Source organism: Solanum lycopersicum, chromosome 9, assembly GCF_036512215.1.
Source record: "Solanum lycopersicum chromosome 9, SLM_r2.1".
NCBI lineage: Eukaryota > Viridiplantae > Streptophyta > Magnoliopsida > Solanales > Solanaceae > Solanum > Solanum lycopersicum.
The window spans coordinates 65,935,023-65,957,268 of record NC_090808.1 but is presented as its reverse complement, the minus strand read 5'-3'; the positions used below and the strand labels follow the sequence as shown (position 1 = coordinate 65,957,268).

The 22,246-nt window shown below is 29.1% G+C and overlaps 1 protein-coding gene across 4 annotated transcripts; it reads left to right on the top strand.

The window, feature by feature from the left end:
* The first annotated feature begins 12,248 nt into the window (after positions 1 to 12,248).
* Positions 12,249 to 19,877, top strand: LOC101259671 (protein argonaute 10). Of its 4 annotated transcripts, none has more exons than XM_004247565.5 (22): positions 12,249 to 12,468; positions 13,402 to 14,016; positions 14,425 to 14,633; positions 15,183 to 15,332; positions 15,416 to 15,549; positions 15,678 to 15,787; positions 15,926 to 16,032; positions 16,149 to 16,287; positions 16,376 to 16,492; positions 16,694 to 16,801; positions 16,892 to 16,963; positions 17,262 to 17,384; positions 17,498 to 17,657; positions 17,746 to 17,867; positions 17,961 to 18,098; positions 18,174 to 18,316; positions 18,413 to 18,475; positions 18,639 to 18,702; positions 18,790 to 18,925; positions 19,005 to 19,078; positions 19,164 to 19,290; positions 19,520 to 19,877. In XM_004247565.5, the coding sequence occupies exons 2-22, from the start codon at positions 13,546 to 13,548 to the stop codon at positions 19,699 to 19,701; spliced, it is 2,949 nt and encodes a 982-aa protein (XP_004247613.2). In that variant the 5' UTR covers positions 12,249 to 12,468; positions 13,402 to 13,545; the 3' UTR covers positions 19,702 to 19,877.
* The last annotated feature ends 2,369 nt before the right edge of the window (positions 19,878 to 22,246 follow it).

Genomic DNA, 22,246 nt, shown 5'->3' with positions numbered 1-22,246 from the left:
ACACAACTGCAGCTATTTTACCCTTTTAGGTAAGGCTGACAAAAAGAACCATGGCCAACAAATATCTTTTCTTTTTCAAAAAGTGGCATTTTTTAAAAATCTTTTTTAGTTCTCTAGAAATTTCATTTCTGTAATTCACTAAATTTTTCTCACTTTTGCAAAAGTTTTTTTTTTTTTAAAAAAAAAAAAACACTAACTTGAATGATGTATCACTAATAAATGAACTTTTCTTGATTGGTCATGCAGATCTATAGTATATAGATTCTTCTTACCTAAAAAAAACTCTAAGAGAATTCTAAAAATAAAGATCAAATCTTTTGATATTTAGTACCGTAAATTTAAAATTTCTTATTAAGAACGAAAGAGTATTTATCACTTGACATAGGTGAAGTCAGAAATTTCGTCAAGAGTGTTCTACTTTTAAAAAATCGATTATTTTTTCTAGTGAAGTGGATACACAAAACATTTTTTTATCGATGAGTAGGTGCACAATAATTAAAATTCCGTGTGTTTTTGTACAAAAAGAAATTTTACTATGTGAGTGTGCTTACCACTATACTATTTAATTTTACTGTGTGAAGAGTGTTCAATTTATTATATATCCAGATGTTAGACTATATTTTACTTATATACCCGATATAATTTTTCAAAAAAGAATGTTTATCTGACCATCCTTACTAGAGTGTAGCTCCGCCCCTGTCACTCCACCACAATCTTCATTGATTAAGAAACCCATCACGAACAAATAAGATTTCTTATGTTCACGGCCTAAATATTCGAAACAATTTTGTGACAAGATATGATTCATAAATTATGGTTCTTTGATGTTATTTATATTTATCTACATATGGTTGCACTATTACATATACTAGTGAGACGAATTAACAATCCTACATGTTTAGGAGAAAATCAAATTAATAAACTAATTATAATTAGCACTCTTCACGAGTGGACATAATCTAGTATATTGCATTTTCCAACCATTATTAACCATGAAAAAGAGTGATATATAGTGTCCTAACAAAATCATCACTTTCTAAAAAAAAAAAGTATTATATCATCCATAAGAAAAAGGCAAATTTAAGGACTAAAGTAAGTCACATGTGAAACTTTAGGGTACCAAAATGTTAAAAAGTGCATATTCACTTTCTCATAGAGATGAGATTGAAATAGAAGCTTTTCTTCTTCTCTTATCTATAAAATCACAAAGTGACTTTTAAGAGTACTTACTAAACTTTTTTTTTTTTAAAAAAAAATGAGCTTACTAGATTCTCTTCTTTTTCATAAGAGAAAAAAGCATTCTTCTGATGTGTAGTGAGTGGTAATATATTTAACAGCTTTTTATAAAATGAATCTATCTATAGATTTAGATTTTATTTTGATATTGCTTTTACCTTCTCCAAGAGGGTTCTTGCCTTTTGATGTTTACTAGAATGAAGAATAATATTAGAGGGGCAAAAGTAGCACATATTAATATGATTGGATTAATAACATGTCTATTTATTCACTCAACTCAGTTTAATCTGTTTAAGATTCAACATATTTTAGAGTCGGCTCATTAAATTATGAGAAATTCTATTAAAATATTTTCAATTTTTTTTATATATTATGTTTAACAATAATAAAAAGAATTTTATTGTTAATTATTTTGGTAATTAAATAAAATATAAGAAAATAAAAACTTTGGTAAATGGTTATGTAGGTTGGGCTTGGATCATTAATTAGCCAATCTCACCCCTTAATTTTGGTCCATTCAATTTTTCCCCAACAACCCCGCTCATCATGACACACGAAGTATATTGATATAGACTGTCACACTATATAAGAGAGCTTATTTTCGATAAGATTCTAACTAGTCTACAAGTATCCTCTATCATTAATTGATTGATATGTTTATTAAATATTAATTTGTGAATTTCTGACAAAATTGATTGATCATTCAAAAGAAAATGTATTATCTCAAATTTTTAGTTTCGACTTCGTTTCTAATTGTACTAACCAATATACATACTCTCTCCATCCGAAATTGTTTGTCATCTTACACTTTTCGAAAGTCAATTTAACTAATTTTCAAGTTAAATTAGATTCACATTAATTCAATATTTGAAACAAAAAAATTATATATTCTAAAAATATATGAAAAGTATTATAAGTTACAATTTTATTCATATTAATAAGATGAAGAAATACATCTTAAAATATTAATAAAAGTTTTTATACTTTGACTCTAAAAATAAAAATCATGACAAACAATACCAAACGGAGGCATTACTAAAGAGGAACATTAAAGTGCACGATTACACTCTAGTACTCTACTAATGAACATTAAAGTGCACGATTACACTCTAGTACTCTACTAATTAAAGTCTACATCTTTCACATTATACTAATTAATTGTAGCCTAAAATATTCCATTATCCCAACACAACAACCACCACGGTATTGAAGAAACATTTACCCATCCACTACTTTTTACTAGTCCATATAAATTATTTTCTTACTTGTCCATGTTAATAAATTAATTATTTTTCAATTAATATAATTAAATTTAGATTCTCAAACATAGTTAATATGTATATTTCGATAAGATTAATGATTTTTAAGGAGAGAATATATATAATTAATACTGAACTAGTAAAGGAAAGCAAATATATATAGTGTTATTCAGTCACCTATTCTTACTTGTCTATTTATTAAAGTAATATATTCCATATAAAACAATAAAATTTAGATTTTCAAGCATAGCTAATATGTATATTTTGACAAAAACAAATATTTAATACTAACAATATTTAAGAAGATCAAAATAAATCTATTAATATTGAACTAGTAAAAACGAACGAATATACACCTTCAATCATCCAAGCTTAGCTCAAGTTCAAATGTCAATTATTAGGGTGTTAATTAGACTCATAAATCTTTAATATATATATTCTTGACATTGACAGTTATCTTTGACTGGGGGGTTGAGAATCATGTAGACTAGAAAAAAAATTAAAATAAATGTCCAATAAATAAAAAAAACATGAAGGGGGTTGTTTGTCACTTTCAAGAAAGTAATCATACTTGTATTGACTCATGTAGTAGATGTAGCATGTTGAAAAAAAAAAAAAGATATATCTATATACTAGCATGTTGGAAAAGGAATATATATTATATGCATCGATTTTAATTTTATTATTCTTCTTCTTTTTTTTTAGTTTATTTTAAATATTTATGTTTTCTTTTAGGGAATCTTTTATTTTTAAAACAAAATATTTAAGATCACAATATTAAAAAGATGGTGCATTTCATATAATTTTACTTTAAAATTATAATTAATAGAAAAATTTACTTAATTTTGTGACCAGAAGAATCGAAACAAATAACCATAATATATACGTTCTCATTTTTATTTGTCCATTATATTGATTAAGACATAATAAATAATAAATAATTTTATCATAACATTCTTATATAAATTATATATCATTTAAATGTTATAGAACAAATAGTATTAATAATAAACATAAAATAGAAATAAAGTAATATATAATCTCTTGATTTTTAAAATTAAATTGCTAAAGTTGAAACAATTATTTTTAATAAGCATAATATGTTAGAACATTGCTCATCAATATATGACTTCAACTGACATATATGCCTATTAATGCTCTGATTTCCACCAAACACTTCAATCTTTGTATAGTTATAAATAAATAGACATATAAATCCTATGCGACGTTCTATATATAATTTGTATCATAAATAATATTTTATATATATTATATTATGTAGATTTTTTTTTTAATTATATCAATTATTTTAAATATAATATTCTGAATAAGTAAAGACGAACGGAGATGTAGTTGATAGCATGGGAAGTGAAGCCTATGGAATATTGGAAGAATAAAGAGAATTAAGGCAGCTATCCCTAGTCAAATTCTGACAATAAAAGAATGTCTTATAAGCATGCCGACAAACATAGCGTTCCAAAAACTTTATTAAATCTTAATAGTAAAAATTATAATAATCACTTTATTAATTAAATTTATATTTGAAAATTAATATTTACACGCATGCATTACTGCACCACGAAGCAAGTAATAATATTAATCATAAAAAACAAAAAAAGGGATAATTATAAATAAGCTAATTAATAAATTATATGATCTTTAAAACATCAACTATATATAGCCAGTGCTCGCCATGTGTGATATAAAAATAAAAAAAGATGATGAAAATAATATTGTCAAATGATAATATTTGTCACATCTGAACTTATGTTTAATGTTATGTTTATTTTTTATATTCTAATACTGTTGAAGCGTTCCACATGATAAAGACTGATCTGAGGCAATTAATTACTTAAATGGGTTAAAATGTGTTTTAAAAATAATAATTTGAATTTGATTAAGCAATAACTTCAAGTTTTTTATTTTGTGTTTGATCAAAATTTTAAAAAATGTTTGTTAGAAAAAATAATTATTATTTTGTTTTTAATTGAAAATGCTTATATTTTTCTTAAAAACTTGATCAAATACTTTAATAATTAAAAAAATATTTTTTTTTGTTTTTTTACTTCCGAAAAGTACGGCCATTTTGGCTATAAAATAAGAATATGATTTTAATGTAATTATGTACTTGTCATAAATAAGTACACGCTTGATCCAATTACAAGTGAAACACTAAAAAGTGAATGCTATTTTTGGACTAGTACTGTAGTACATTTGGCGTAGACATGCTACAAATCATAGAATTTGTGTTGATTGTGCATTTAGATTAAGGAAGAAAAAAAAAACATATATGGAAAAGAAAATTCAAGAGTAAAGAGTTGATATATTTTTATTATGAAAGTGATTCTATAAGACAAGTATAGTAATTATCGTTTACAATTTTAAAGATTATTCTACCGTAAATAATATTGAAAAAGATTTCTAACTCATAAATCTGTATAAAAGATGACATATATCCTTGAAAAGACATAAATTCTTGAGACATTCATAAAAGAGATCAAATATTAAATGTTACCTCTCTCATAGCTACCATCTCGAGTTCTAAGTTATCAAATACATTGCAATGAAGTTTATCGTCCTAAGTTCGAGATATTTGGTACGAACAATACTGAGAAAATAATGAGGGAAGGAAAAAGGTTATATTCACAAATATTCATCAATTTATTTTTCAATTACTTTAAATTTATTGCAAACAATGCTGAACACACTTGTTAAATGTGGCAACCAAATGTATCTTGTTTGTTACGCAGCACAAATACAATGTATTCCGATATCGCATACTATGTGTGCTAATATTATTATGTCTCATAATTAAGTAAAATTTCGTTATTTTTTCAATAAATATCGCTATTTACGAAATTTTCTAAAGAGGGTCCACCACACGCACGACACTCAATAGGGTAACGTTTTTCCTAGGAAACTCCACCATGGCAACCCCACAAAACACTAGAAACCACAACCACAATGTGCCTTTGCTCTTATCTTAAAATTAACATAAAGTTAAACCAAAACTTAGAAACCAAACAAAAACAGCCCATCTATGGTTTCAACATCAATTTTAACCTTATTTGCTCTTAATGGATTCCCTTTAGACGTGGCTTAATATATCTCTACGCGTTACGAGAGCGAGCATGAGCAGATTCAGAATTTAAAATTTATAATTATTCAAAATTTAGAATATTAGATTGATAGAAAAATTTATGATTAATTTTGACTTTTATATAATTTATATTTATATATCCACTAGTAATTTCTCCTATTCTTCATTTTTTTTTATGTGTTAAGTAGAAATTTTTTGGACACTATTGGTGAGCTTTATTAATTGAGCTTGATGTCGAAGAAAGCAAAGTGAATTTATTTATTTTTGAAGGTGAATCTAATGCTAAAAAGAAATAGTAAGACTTGTATTAGAATTTAGAAGGTTAGATATAATAATATATTAGTCATGTGTGTTGATTTGGAATAATTTGGATCAATTTTAGAGGAAAAAGTATGTTGTAAAAATTTATATACAAACATGTTAAAGGTACAAATATTTAGATGAATTCGTCCAAACTAATATTATATAAATTAAACGATCAACTCCTCACCAAAATATATATCTCTTCTTTTAGGTACAAAATCATTTCTTTTTCTTAGTAGTACCATATGATTGTAGTAAAATTCAAACTTTGATATGTCATTTTTGCATGAAAACAAGAAACTTCCCATACCCCCCCACCCCACCCCACCCTAAACCATAAGAAAAAAAAAGAAATGAAAAAACATTTTTTTTTTCTTTTTATTTAATTGTAGGTAATGATATGGTGCATTTATGGGTATGTCTAGTGTATTGTTGATGACACCAAAAACCAAACAAAAGAAGGTACATTCTATTTTAATGATGTTTGTTTTGATGTGCAGCAAAATTGTCTCTCTTCATACCTCACACAGGTAGAAGATCCACCTAATGATGAAAATTTGATCCATTTTCCACTTTCATCTCTTGACTATTCATGAATCTTTAAAAAAATGTCATCATTACTATTGAATTTTTTTTACATTTATAACACTTTGGATCTTTGCTGCTTTCTTGCTTCTCTCTGACAAATCAAATGAATATCCAACCACACACATACTAGTTCAAACTAGTAAACTATTTCTCTTTTTTTTTTTTAACGATAGATAATCCTCATTCGCTATAATTTTTTGTTATAATCATTGTCTGTCTGATAAACACTATATAATGAGTATTTTATGCGCACTAAATAAATTTATTACCATGTAATAATCTTTAAGTTGTTGAGATTTAAAATAATATAATCCCATAAATATTATGATATAGTTTTAATTTATCTTTTTGTTCTTTTAAAAGAGAGCCAGTGGATTTAGGCAACATAAAAAGGTACTCTGGTCTCCCATAATCCACATTTTTACTGGTTCACTTATTTTGTCACATTCAGAAAACAACTTGAATACAGAAACATCAATTCAAAAGAGTAATATTTTTTGGTTGAAACTTTAATTTTACTAAGTGTACTTTTTTATTTTTACTCAATGAGTTTAGAATCTCTTGAGTATCAAATCGTTTTAGTTAGTGAGAGTTTTTACCTGCCTCCACTCTCAATGATATTGTCTGATACAGATTTAAATTTAATCAGAGTTTATAAAAATATCAAACAAAATTGATAGGAACACCTCACAACCATCCAAAGAATTTGATGAGTAGTGGACATTATTTTTACCCTCACATTTTATTGCCTATATAAAATAGGACCCCCATTGTAGTTCCCCAAGTCTAGAATGTCATCATATGTCTTGAGATTATTATTTTTTTGACAAAAAATATGCACTAGCTTACTTTGATTCTGTCTCCAACACATACACAATCACAGAGACCACTCATTCCCACTCTATAAAGTCCATAGATACCATCATGCAAACCACAGACCAACTAAGGTCCATTATTTCAAAGTCGGAATAAGATGATTGAGATCTTTTTTATTTTAATTAAATAATTGTTTATTATCGATTAATTGTTCATTATTTCAAGTTAGAATGAGATGATTGAGATTCTTTTATTTTTTATTAAATATTATGATTTTGAGCTTTTGAAAAAAGAAAAAACAATCCTATTTGAAGTGTTTCTCTCAATAGGTTATGTAATATAAAAATTCAAATTTAATCAAACTTTATTATAAATATCAAATATTTCGTGAATAATAATAACAATATACCGAATATACCCCTACGTATGTTCCCTTACAAGACATCATCATCCCAAATCTCAATCAAGAACGCACCTTAATACTTATTAGGTCCATTTTGGATCATACGCTTAATTTATGAATTAATTATGTAATAAGTAATAAATATGTAATTTACGGGATTTTACAAAATATGTTTTGTTTACAAATTTTAAAATAAAGGTGGAAAATAATTGTCAATCTCAAAAGACTTTTGGAACAAAAACCTTCTTATTCCCCCTTCCCCTTTCCCCTATTTATAATTAATTCATTTTCAAAATATCCCTAAATTAATTTCTTAAAAATAAAAGATATTTATATCTAATGTTTAAACTTAATCAAAATCACATAGAAATTGTGAATCATGATACGTTAATACTCTATTTGGCTAAAAATTTTGAGAAGCCAAAAGTATTATTTATTTAATTTAAATAAATAAAGATATTTAACCAAGCTTTTTGAGAATAATAATAATAATTTAAATAGTAAATAAAGGTTATTTTTCAGATGTATTATTATTTTTGTTGTATTCTAATGAGTAAAGTGTAGATTTTAATTCATTTTGTAGGTCTATTTTTAGTGGAAGCAAAAGCTAATGATCCCCTATAAATTCAAAAAGTGGAAAAAGACAATAATAAATTAAGGTCCACACCCGATAGATATTTGAACCGACCGTTACAGCTTACCGAAGCTTTGCTGCTTGAGGTACATAAGAGTTTTTGGACATAAATAAAGAGTCGTTTCGACGTTTGATCGAAGCAAAGTTAAAATTTTTATTAAAAGAGTTTAAAATTTTAAAAAATAAATATATGAAATAGTTGAAGAGAATTTAACATTTACTATATATATCTAAAAAATCATTTTAATTATATAAAAATAATATAATTTTTCATCGAGGATGAACTCCCTAGATATATGGTGCCCCGCCACTGTTTGATTTCATATTATAATTTCATAGTTATTGTTATTTGGATGAATTTTTTCATTAATTGTTAATTTAGGTGGACTTGTTTGATGGTTCGTTAGATCTTAAATAAAAAAAATGAAGATCAAGTCACGAAAAAAAATTAGTAAATTACAAATAGCTGATTAGTGATTACTATATAATTTATCTGATCTATGTTAATATTATACATGAGCCAAAAAATTGTTAAAAAAAAATAATTTTACCTTCACAAATAAGAGTAAATCTATCTATATACCTCGTGACTCCGTGTTATTATTCTTATAATTATAGCTGGGTTGATAAGAATATATATAAAAAAAAACAAAATTTATAAATTGTGCGCATTTTTCACTATTATAAGAAAAACTACAGTTTGATATGTAATTTTGTTTACAACTTATGACAAAATACAATTTTAATTTTAAATTAGTCTTCAACCAAATCAATAATTTCAATATGCAAACTCAAATTTTTTATATTAATTATTTAGTATTTAAAATTTAGTCGCAAGCCGTAGACCTTGAAATGGCCACTATTCATATCTGTGCCATACAAAATTTACCCTATTCTTTCAAAAAAAAAAAAAAGTCCAAAATTTAGAATCAATTCTTTTATTTATCCAAATTGAATAAGTTTAAGTTTTTTTTATCAATATCATCGAAACCTTTGTCGTATTGTTTTTAAATTATATAATATAGTATTCAAAATATATTAATTTAACTAATTCAGATTAATGAATATCCTTATGAAATTTTAATAGTCCTTAGTTATTTAATTAGTTAAATTTGTGTTATCAAAATTATAATTTTTAATATGGTGATCACATTTTTTTCATTGTGTCGCGTATTATATAATGCTAACTTACTTATTTAATTAATTATTTGATATTCAACTTTTAACAGAATTCAAACTCAAAAAACATGATTAAAGAGTCTTGTCACATTTATTGTGCACATACTGAAATTATTCGTTTGCACTAGATCCACTTCAGTGCCTTTTTTCAGCCTTTTAAATTTGGTTAGTAATAAATATCATTTTAATAATTTAAGATAATATTAATTATTATTTTTTTCAAATATATCCTTGTTATAGTAAATTAACTATACAGCTTTCTTGATACAAATATTTCTATGCTTAAAAATAACAAACAGTGAGTTCAAATTATCAAAAATAGTTTAAAAAAATAAATAAAATTGGAACCTCCAAGAGAGGGCTTAGGGGTAAAAAAGAAAAAAAAAAGGGATAATTTAGACAAACAACCTCTCATAATTAGTGCCACTAATTATTTTTTCTTGATAGACATGCGGTATGTATATTTTGATAAATATCGAATTATGAAAATAAACTTTTTGTTTCTTTAATTTCTATATTATTTAATATGTATTTAAAAATTTATAAGTATTCCATACAAAATTCATAAAAATATACCGAAGATTTGAATATCTTACCTAAATATTTAGCTACATACACTATCCATATAATTATCAATATAATATTTTTTGTTAATTTAAATTCAAACTAATATAATACTTGAATTATAAATTCCTTCATACTAAAAGATTCTTACATTCACTATTAAATACCAGGGAAAATACCCAAGTACCCCCTCAACCTATGCCCGAAATCCCAGAGACACACTTATACTATCCTAAGGTCCTATTACCCCCCTGAACATATTTTATATGTAATTTTCTACCCCTTTTTAGCCTACGTGGCACTAGTTCAGAAAAAAAAGTCAACCACTGTTGGGCCCACAAGATAGTGCCACGTAAGCAAAAAAGGGGTACAAAATTATTAATAAAATAAGTTCAGGGGGTAATAGGACCTTAGTATAGTATAAGTGTGTCTCTGAGATTTCGGGCATAGGTTGAGGGGGTACTTGGGCATTATCCCTAAATACTATAAACTAAATACATAATTACAAATAATAATATACTCAAATATATGTGTTGTTTTCAATCAAACAATACACACTTTTTGTTTATTTCCAATTTGAGAAAGCTCATATTATTGTTAAAGTCATAATTTCTCGATATATATATAAATTAAATTTAAGTAAAAATTATATTATTAATTTAAACTAAACTTCAAAAATCAAATAATATTAAAATTCAGTATGAAAGAGTATTTTTTAAAACATCTTTTTAAAGCAAATATGCAAAATTATCAACTCTGACATTTTTAAAATTGAGTCATGAACAATCATTAACTTTGATTAAAATTTTGTATTTATACTAAGAAATCTATTTAATTAGGAGTCGATTGACATGATTAAAAATAATGATATAATATATATATATAAATTATTCTTTGTGTCTTAATTGTATACTCTATTTGATATTCTGTTATGTATAATGAATAAATGACAAATTATAATATTTGCAATGCAAGAATTTTTTAATGAATGCACTTGTATGATTAAAAACACTCCCCCTTATTTTCACATTCTTTTAACGTATTTGTGATGGACATTTTGTAAGAAACAAATATTTTTTTAGAAATTATGCAATACATATTACTTATACTATAATAAATATAAAAAATAATCTCAATATAATGAGTACCACCATTGTCAAAATCAATATTATAAGGTTCCTTTTCAAAAATTTAGAAAAATTTATAATTTTTAAATACATTCATAACGATCAAGATAAGTATTTCTTTCTTAAATTTATTAACTAATAATCCAATGCTTTTACCAAATATGAAACTAAATAAGAATTATATAGTAGTCTGTTTTAGCCAACCTTTTAAAAAAATGTGTTTATTTTGAAAAATATATTTTACAAATATACTTTAAAAAACACTTTGGTTAAAATAAAAGTAGCTTGTATTTAATGAATAAATTTCAAAAACACTTATAAATAGTAAGTAAAATAAAGTAACAAGTCTTTGGTTAAACTTTTAAATATATTACTCTCTTCGTTTCACAAAGAATGACCTGATTTGATTTGATACGTAGTTTAAAATTATATTTTTTTTGAATAATGTATTTCTAAATTAAAATTTGGTCAAATTTACATAATTGACCTTTGATCTTGTGGCCTTAAATATGTCAAATGAAAAATTGGAATTAAAATGTAATCCAAAAAAGAAAGAGGTCATTTTTTTAGACAGACTAAAAAAGAAAAGAAAATCATTCTTTTATCAACGGAAGGAGTACTTATTATTTTTTAATAATAAAAAAACAGAAACATAATCAATATAATCTAATCACAGTTAAGTAAAAACTACATTTTGTTTATTTTTTTAAAAGAACAACTTCCCTAAAAATACTTAATTATTACCAAAATCATAACCAAACACCTTATTATTATTTCTAGAAAATTCACACTTTCAAAAACTTGATCGAACAAACTATTAATTCAATTATCCAAAATAACCCTCAAAATTTACTTGGAGAAATTAAAGAAAGAGTGATGAAGGAGCACTGAAGAGAGTGACACAGAAAAAGTGTGGCCTAGACACAGCAGCACTATAATGTGTTTGTGAAAAAAGCAAAAGTGTTATTGTGTAGAAGCAGGTCCCTAACAAATGCTTTTACATGTGATAAAAGAAAAACACCACATACACCTACATTACATTGCATGCTTCTATGTAAAAATAAAAAATAAAAAATAATCATCATCATTATTTTTTACTTTTTCCTCTCTGTTATATATATATATATGTATGTTTGAAAGCTTGATAAAAATCCCATCTTTTTTCTCTCTCTTGTTAGTCTTTGCTCACATTATTACTGAAGTCTGTAATATTCTTGGAATCAACCAAAGACTTGGTCTTTCATGGTTTCATTCATTTGGTGATTGATTTTTCTAGACACCCTTTAAAGATTTCATTTTTATTGTTGTGTTGTTGATTGTGAGTTTTGGGGTTTGGGGGGGTGTAAATGAAAATTTGGGGTTTCAAAGTTTATTCCTTTTTCTTGTTTTTGAGTAATATTTTTTATTATTGTATACTTACTTGGTTGCTTTTTTGATTGTTTCAAGGTGTTTTTATTCTCTATTCTTAAGCAGTCATATATGGTTTTTTGCATTTACTAATGCTTGTAACATTATCATATAAGTCTTTCTTTGTCTCATTTTCTTTGGATTTATTATTCATTCTTTCTTCTCTGTGGGTTTTCTAGTACAAAGTTTTTGGCTTTCTACAAATTGGTAAATAAAAAAAAGATTTTTTTTCCACCTTGATTTATGGATATTGGGTTTCAAATAGAAACATCTTAAGAGGGTTTTGGGTTCTGAGGAAAATTTTGATTTGTCTTTAGCTCTGTGTTTTTTTCTTTACGGTTTCTTGAAAATTTGTTTTTGCTGATGTTCATGCAGAAGGAGAAATAGTTTAAAAAGATTTTTTTTAGTACTCTTGTATGCTTGTTTTTCTGTGTATGCATTTATATTAAGGTGGTTACATATCTATTCATTCTTTATCTTTTGCAGTTTTATCATCATTTTTTACTATTTTTTTGATAGTCTAGTCTTCTGCAGTGACAAGACCTGTGACAATTTTTAATTGCAAAATTTCATTTTTTTTGACATCTTTATTAATGTTTAGCTACTGTTGTGTAATGTTTTTGGTTTTATATGTTGAAGGAAATGTGATAAATGTTTGGATATGCAAAATCAAGAAAATTTCCATTGTGTGTGTGAAAGTTGAAAGCTTTTTTCATCACTTAGCTTCCTGCCAAATTCATTATGTAGCTGACATGTGTTACCCTTTCTGTTTTTGGTGTTTTCAGTACAATAATCTTCAAATCTTGAGGCCATTTGGAGTGTTGAGAACTATATTGGACTGTGCCATCTAGTGAAAGACATCATTACTTTTGAACAGTTTTCTTCTTGTGCTTATCTAGAAAAGCAAATAAAGATAAAATAGCATCATCATGCCTATAAGGCAGATGAAAGAAAGTTCAGAACAACACATTGTGATCAAACCCCATTTGCAAAACACTATGAATCCAGTTCAGAAAAACCCCAAGACCACTCAAAATGGCAAAGGGCCACCAAATCAAGAACCTCCAAACAACAAAATCCATATCCAGACTTCACCCCCTTCAAGAAATAGAGGTAGAAGGAGAGGAAGAGGAGGCAAAAAGTCAGATCAAGGTGAGACCTTTATGAGGCCTAGTTCAAGGCCTTGTACAGCAGCTAGCAAGCCAGTTATAGCAGCTTCTGTTGAAGCAACAAATGTGTCAGGAGTTGAGAGTAATGGAACTAGCTCAGGGTTTCCTTCTTCAAGTAAGTCTTTGTGTTTTGCCCCAAGACCAGGTTATGGGCAACTTGGGACAAAATGCATTGTAAAAGCAAACCATTTTTTGGCTGATTTACCAGACAAAGAGTTGAATCAGTATGATGTAAGTTGCTACTCTCTCTATTTAAATTTTTCTGTCTGGTTTTGACTTGACACAATGTACTAAAATGTTTGTTAATTTTGTGATTTTAGAATTAAAGATTGTTTTTTTTGAAAAAAAGAAAAACAAGGCAAATAAATTGTTGAAATAGAGTGTATTTGCATTTTTGATGGTTTCTTTGAGCATCTTTGAAGAACTATAGTAAATTTTTGTGTATTACTTTTTGGGGCCCTTAATCTGACATCCCCTTTGAAGTTTTTTACCCTTGTTATTTCACTTGTTTTTACTTAGCTTTTTTCACATAGCATTAATGAGACTCTAAATTATGGTCAGAACTGTTGTGATAATTCTCTTTGTATTTTTTTGTATGTATTCCCCTTTAGAATGCCAACTTTTTGCTGCTGTTTGCAGGTTACTGTAATCCCTGAAGTGTCATCAAGAACTGTAAACAGAGCTATCATGGCAGAGCTGGTGAAACTGTACAAAGAATCCCACCTAGGGATGAGATTACCAGCTTATGATGGCAGAAAGAGTCTTTACACTGCTGGTGAACTTCCTTTTAAGTGGAAGGAGTTTACCATTAAGCTTATTGATGAAGATGATGTGATCAATGGTCCAAAGTAAGACTTTATTGTTCTTGTCCTCATTCATTTTGGATTGTTTCATACTTCAATTCAGAATTTACCACTAGATAGCTTTAAATGTAGAAAAGCTTTTTATTCCTAAGCTTCTCAAGTCTTGTCAAAATATTACTAAAGAATAAATAAATAAGATGATATCATTATCTCAAGTTGTGCTGGAAACTAGTTTTGGAACTTTCTCAGTTGCGTTTGGACATGCGTTTTACTTGTAAAAAAATGAAAGTTTTGTGTCTGAAAGTGAAAATTTGAAGATAAATTTTCAAAAACTGACCAATTTTCACGAACAAACAATGTTGTAAAAATATTTTTTAAAAATCTACTCCCAAAATCTATGGCAAAACGGGGGCTTAAGAAAGATGGTTCTTTGTTTTCTTGTGTAATCATTCAATAAAATGTGCCTTAATCCCAAAGTAGTTGATGTCGGGCTATGCGATTATCTAAAATGGATTCATTTCCGGTTAGGCCTATTTCATTCCAATACTAAATAATTTGTCTTTGTTCTCTCTTGTGAATTGTAAAATGTTTTAGGAGAGAGAGAGAATATAAAGTGGTGATTAAGTTTGTTGCAAGAGCAAATCTACATCATCTGAGTGAATTTCTTGCTGGTAAGCGCGCTGACGGTCCAAAAGAAGCTCTTCAAATTCTGGACATTGTTTTGAGAGAGCTTTCGATCAAGAGGTAGACACACCTTCAGTTTTTGGACCAGCATTTGATTTCTGTTAAGTCTGAATTTTTGTCTGATAATGCACATTTCTGTATAGGTATTGTCCAGTTGGAAGATCTTTCTTTTCACCTGATATACGGAAGCCTCAACCTCTTGGTGATGGTTTAGAAGCATGGTGTGGATTCTACCAGAGCATTAGACCGACCCAAATGGGCTTGTCGCTTAACATTGGTAATTTTATTGTTATATTCAGATTAAATACAATATGACTGTTGTGAAATTTCTAAAGAATTATATGATTGTTGTTCACGTAGTTAATCATTCCTAACTGTATTGGATCTTTGGATCCTGAATAACAGATATGGCTTCAGCTGCATTTATTGAAGCTCTACCAGTGATAGAGTTTGTAGCTCAGCTTCTAGGAAAAGATGTGTCGTCAAGACCCTTATCTGACTCGGATCGTGTAAAGGTAGTACCATCTAACTGGACTTGAATGATTCCGTTGTCGAGTTAATGCTGTTAAGCTTGCTGCATTGCTTTTAGATGAAATGATTTGGCCACTTTACACTTAGATTAACCTTTAATTTTGCCTTCAAATGTCATCTAGATTAAGAAGGCTCTTAGAGGAGTGAAAGTTGAAGTGACACACAGGGGCAATGTCCGGAGAAAGTATCGTGTTTCAGGACTAACAACTCAGCCCACGAGGGAACTAGTGTAAGCTTTTTGTCTTATGCCTTTGTATTTGATCCCTTTAACATTGTAATACAATAGATTCGTTCTGAGAGTGATAAAACATAGGTTGACCTAATGCTCATTGTTTCTTTTCTCAGATTTCCTGTTGATGACAATTTAACCATGAAGTCGGTTGTTGAATACTTTCAAGAAATGTATGGCTTTACTATAAAGAATACACATCTTCCATGCCTTCAAGTAGGGAACCAAAAGAAAGCCAACTATTTACCTATGGAGGTGAGAATATTACTTGATATGCGGTATAGCTTGAAGCCTTAATGTTTCTTTCCAGTAGTTCTGAACTTGAAATGTTATTGTTTTCTAGGCGTGTAAAATTGTTGAGGGACAACGATACACCAAAAGGTTGAGTGAGAAGCAAATTACTTCTCTTTTGAAGGTCACATGCCAAAGACCAAGAGATCGTGAGAACTCAATCTTGCAGGTATGCTCTTAGATTTGTACTTCATGATTTCTTTCTTAATTTTAATATATTTAGCTTGTCAATGATACCTCTACTGCTCGAACTAGTCTAAACCAGCTTATTGGCTTTTCAAATGTTACAGACCCTTGATGTTAAGAGTCTCCTTATTTTTGTTATGCTAATATGCTTTCGAATGGTTCTTGACTGTCTTGTAAAATATAGACTGTTCAACACAATGATTATAATGAAGACCCATATGCTAAGGAGTTTGGAATCAAAATCAGTGAAAAGCAAGCATCTGTGGAAGCCCGTGTGTTGCCTGCTCCTTGGGTAAAAACACTACACACAAAGCTTTTATTCTTCAGTCTTGTTAACTTGAATGCTTTATCTTTGACATCTACTTCTCTCATTTCTCCACAGCTAAAATATCACGAGACGGGGAAGGAGAAGGATTGTCTACCTCAAGTTGGGCAGTGGAATATGATGAACAAGGTCCTTTTTCTGCTTTTTTCTTTCTTTGGTTGTTACAACAAGCAAATCATCAGTTTACCTACTTACTTCTATGTTGCACTATTCATGCATTGACGTCACGAGTTCAATTTTGTTTTGCATGGTGGCAAAAAGAAAAAGATCCAATATCTCACTCTTTGTTTACTAAATCATACTTTACTTTGTATTGCTTATTTTTCATATTATGGTAACAATCTTATTCTCTGGGGTTTCTCATTTACTTTGTATTGTCTATTTTTGCTTTACATTTTGCTAACATCTAAACTTGATGTGTGCACAGAAAATGATAAATGGGATGACAGTCAACCGTTGGGCATGCATCAACTTTTCACGAAGTGTCCAAGAGAGTGTTGCTCGTGGCTTTTGTAACGAACTCACTCAGATGTGTCAAGTATCTGGAATGGTAGTTGTTTTGCAACCTCTTTCTCTTTTTTCCTTGTCCATTTCTCTTTCAGGTCGATGTTTGTTAAAGACACGAAGACGATTGACCTTTGCTCCTGTGCGTTATGCTGACAGGAGTTCAATCCGGACCCAATAATTCCAATATACATGGCCAGGCCAGATCAAGTAGAGAAAGCCTTGAAGCATGTATATCATTCATGCGTAAACAAGCTAAAAGGAAAAGAACTTGAGCTTCTGTTGGTCATTCTACCAGATAACAATGGTTCCCTCTATGGTATGGTGAATATAACTTTCTTATGTTGAATTGAGATAGCTTTGAAGATTGCCGCCTTCTCAAACATTCTTACGCCATTATCTTGTAGGTGACATAAAGCGGATATGTGAGACTGATCTCGGTTTAATAACCCAATGCTGTCTGACAAAGCATGTATTCAAGATCAGCAAACAATATTTGGCAAATGTATCCTTGAAGATCAACGTCAAGGTGTGTCTGAGTTCGCTTCCTACTTATAACATGCATTAAATCCTTTTATTTCTAAATTTGCATTCTCACAAATACTTTCTGCTGTGGTAGCAGATGGGTGGTCGAAATACCGTCCTGTTGGATGCTATTAGCTGTAGAATACCATTAGTAAGTGATATACCTACCATCATATTCGGAGCAGATGTGACCCACCCTGAAAACGGAGAAGATTCTAGCCCTTCAATTGCAGCTGTAAGTTCCTTATTTGAGGCCATGCTTCTTATTTTCTGGTGTAGAAGGAACCTCAATTTCCTAATCTGACTGCAGGTAGTAGCTTCTCAAGATTGGCCTGAGGTGACAAAATACGCCGGTCTTGTTTGCGCTCAAGCTCATAGACAAGAACTTATACAAGATTTGTACAAGACATGGCATGATCCTGCACGTGGAACAGTTAGTGGTGGCATGATAAGGTATTCTTTCTATGAGTTCTGTTTTTAATTTTCAATGTATTTATTGTCGTTTGATGAAAAATCGCTTACGCTGGTGTTACTGTATCTATTTTGCAGGGATCTTCTTATATCCTTCAGAAAGGCCACAGGCCAAAAGCCACAAAGGATAATCTTTTATCGGCAAGTCCCTTACTCTAAGTGCTTTGATAGATGACCCTACAGTGACTAACATAAACATTTATTGATTTGTGCATTTTGAGACGTGCATTGTAATTAGTGACTTCTATTGTCGCTTCGTATGATTTGCTTATTTCCCAGTCTTATAAGAGCATTTTGTGTGCAGGGATGGAGTGAGTGAAGGTCAATTTTACCAAGTACTGCTTTTCGAGTTAGATGCAATTAGGAAGGTCGGTGCTAATCCTGTCAATGCCTCTTCCTCTGGTTTCTACTGCACCATAAATGATTTTAATCTGACGGAAAGTTCTTTCGTGCAGGCTTGTGCGTCTTTAGAACCAAATTATCAACCGCCAGTAACTTTTATCGTGGTACAGAAACGACATCACACCCGACTATTTGCAAATAATCACAAGGACAGGAGCAGCATTGATAGGAGTGGAAACATATTGCCTGGTAAACTATCCTTCGTCTTAGACACACTTTAGAGATATATTCAAGCATCATGAATGATTACCATCTTTTTCTTCTTCAGGTACTGTGGTTGATACAAAAATCTGTCATCCAACAGAATTCGACTTCTATCTTTGTAGCCACGCTGGCATTCAGGTATATAACCGAAACAACCTTTTTCCTCTGTTGGAATCATTCATCTACAAATGCTAAAAGCATTAACTTTTGTTCATCTTGGCAGGGTACGAGCCGGCCTGCACATTACCATGTTCTGTGGGATGAAAACAATTTCACAGCAGACGGAATCCAGTCCTTGACTAACAATCTCTGCTATACATATGCAAGATGCACGCGTTCTGTCTCTGTGGGTAAGTGAAAAATGTAGATATAAAGTTGGGCTATAGTACTAAGATAATATAAACCTCAAGAAAATGATGATCTCCAAGTAAAATTTTTACATTTTCCGTGTATAACTAAGCTATCGTATGCCCATAGGTTTTGAAGTTGAAACATGAAAATTTGAGTTTTTGAACCAAATATTGTCATTGTATGTTTCAAAGTTTTAAACTTGAAGCTAAAAAGATTGGTTCTTTGCAGTTCCTCCTGCATATTATGCACATTTAGCTGCATTTCGAGCCAGATTCTACATGGAACCAGACATGCCTGAAACTAATTCAGGCAGCCCTCATCAAGGCAGCAGCAAGGCTATACGAGAGACGGGTGTTAGGCCATTGCCCGCGCTTAAAGAAAATGTGAAGAGAGTGATGTTTTATTGTTAGGAAGAAGAGATAACAAGTGAGTAGCAAATGTAACAAATAGTAAGTAGGGGGTTCAGTTCAGACCACATGAATCTTTGTTTGTAAATGTATGTTGATCATCCTAGGTTAATTGTCATGTTAGTTTTAATGATGTAAAGCGGCTTTATTTTCAATTAATGGTAATTAGTTTAGCATTATAGCCAAGGTTAATCCAATGTTTCATCAAATCCAGCTAGAAATAACTCTTCCTACTACTGTCTTTTTTTCTTATATATGTCTCTTCTCTGATTTAAAATATTAGTAACTCGGTTTTTTTGGTTAAAATTAAAATTAAATTTATTTTAGGCGGTCTTTTAACTATATATCAAATCAAACTAATCATCAAATAATTGGCTTGATGATTTTTTTTAACAAATTGTCAAAACATCATTTGGCTGTGTATTAGCAGTTGATATATACATAGGTTCGCGATGTATAGCCACTAGAAACCAAGCCATTGACATTGGACTTGTAAATCAATTCATAGTTTTTTGGGCACTTCGAATGGCTTGACATTGGACTTGTAAATCAATTCATAGTTTTTTGGGCACTTCGAACTGTCCACTATGATGAATAAATACTTTTGTATTTAAAAAAGTTTAGCAAAAAATATAAAATTATTAATTATATATCTTCGATCAATACAAATTTGTTCATTTCCATATCTCCTCTTTTTTTTGTTTTTCTCATTTGGGCTGGCCCAACATTTATCAAACACTTCCATTCAGCAACATGAAAGTATGAATGCACGATAACCGTACTGTCTTCAAATGCTAGGTCTGCCTCTTGCTTAATTATCGATTATGAGAGGAAAAGTATAACACATTTCGATATGTAGAGGGAAAAATTCTAGTTATTTTTTGAAAGGTAATTCAGTTAATACTATATTTACAAAAAAAATAAAAAAATCCAGTATAGTTTCCCTAGGATGGAATAGTTGCACTTCAAATCCCTCAATGCATCCTATAAGATTTGGGCCCAAGGATAATATATGAGAGAAAATTTTGGGCCATCTAAAATAAATTGATGATATTTGAATTCAGGCGATAATCTTTCTTCGTACAAATATCGAGTGCAAGTAAGTATTTTTTTTGACATAATGTTAAAGAGAAATCAAATTATGCTTTCGGATTTAAGCTTTATACACAATATAACAAAAACAATCTTTAGCGGCAGTAAGTAAACACATTAACAAAGAGTGATAATGTCTTTATCAGCATTAGTTAATTGTCATTGGATCCAGTGTCGCTATAGGTTTCAGGGAGATGGGAAATTTTAAAGAGTGCTAATGCCGCTAAATAAATTTTTTAGTGGCAATTAAGCTATTGCTAAATGCCGCTAAATACACATTTTAAATGGGAATTAAGCTATTGCCGTGAAATTAATTGTCGATACAAATCATTTTTGATGTAGTGACACATGATTCTAATTGCATTATCCCGAAAGTTTTCTTAATTACCAAAATTTTGAACTTTTTATTGCTCTCGAGTACATTCCTTGATTGTCTGATACACTGCTAATAATACATGGATGTATCCGTGCGGAGAGATTTGTCCGAGGGAGGAGGGTGTATCTGAAGGGAAATACAGATGTATTCGAGAAGAGATATAGATGTATAATGTACGTGAGAAGAAATTTTTGTAATTTTTCAAGTGATAGAAATTTTTATAAATTATGATATTAAGTGTATTTATATAATTTTTCCTTACTTTTAGGCTTTACAACATTAAAAATAGTCAAGTATTGGTTAATTAATTCTCCCTCTTTGTCATATTAATTATCCACATCATTATAAATCTACAATCTTTTCATTTGAACCTCTATTGAAAACAAGAAGTAAATAATAGAAGCATTTTTTTTTTATATAAATAACTAAAAAATGTCGTGAATATACCATGATGCAAAATCTAATAGAACTACCCGCGGTTTTTGTTGCGACCCTTTTGATGTGTTCGATACGAATAAAAATATTTTCTTGTTAATTAATTAAATTTATCGAAATTTATTCTCTACAAAATAAGTTTTTTATAAATAAGGAAAATATTTTTTCTATATCTATAAGAAAAACAAGTTTCATACTTGGCGAGTGTGTCATTTCATCAAACACACCTCATTGAGTGATTTTCAATGATCTCATATTTAAAAAAAAAAAACTTAGTTGAGTAATTTACTTATACACATTAATGTTAAATTATTTGATACGTATTGTTCATAGTTCATTGATCTTTTAAAATATTTACTCTACAAAATAAAATTACTTACATTTTCTTAGAAAACATTTTCAAAGAAGTAATTTCCCACCCTAAACTCCATGTAAACTCAACAATAAGCAAATATAACACTCAATATCTTAGAATAAAAATTATATATCTTACTCATCCTACACTTATATCTTGTAACAAATATTCTTATTATGGTTCTTTAATATTCCCCCTTTTTTCAGCCTCAACTATATCAACATTTTCTTCACTAAATCTCTTGGAGAACTGAAATTCCTAGCTGGATATCACTTCATGGGACCATTAAC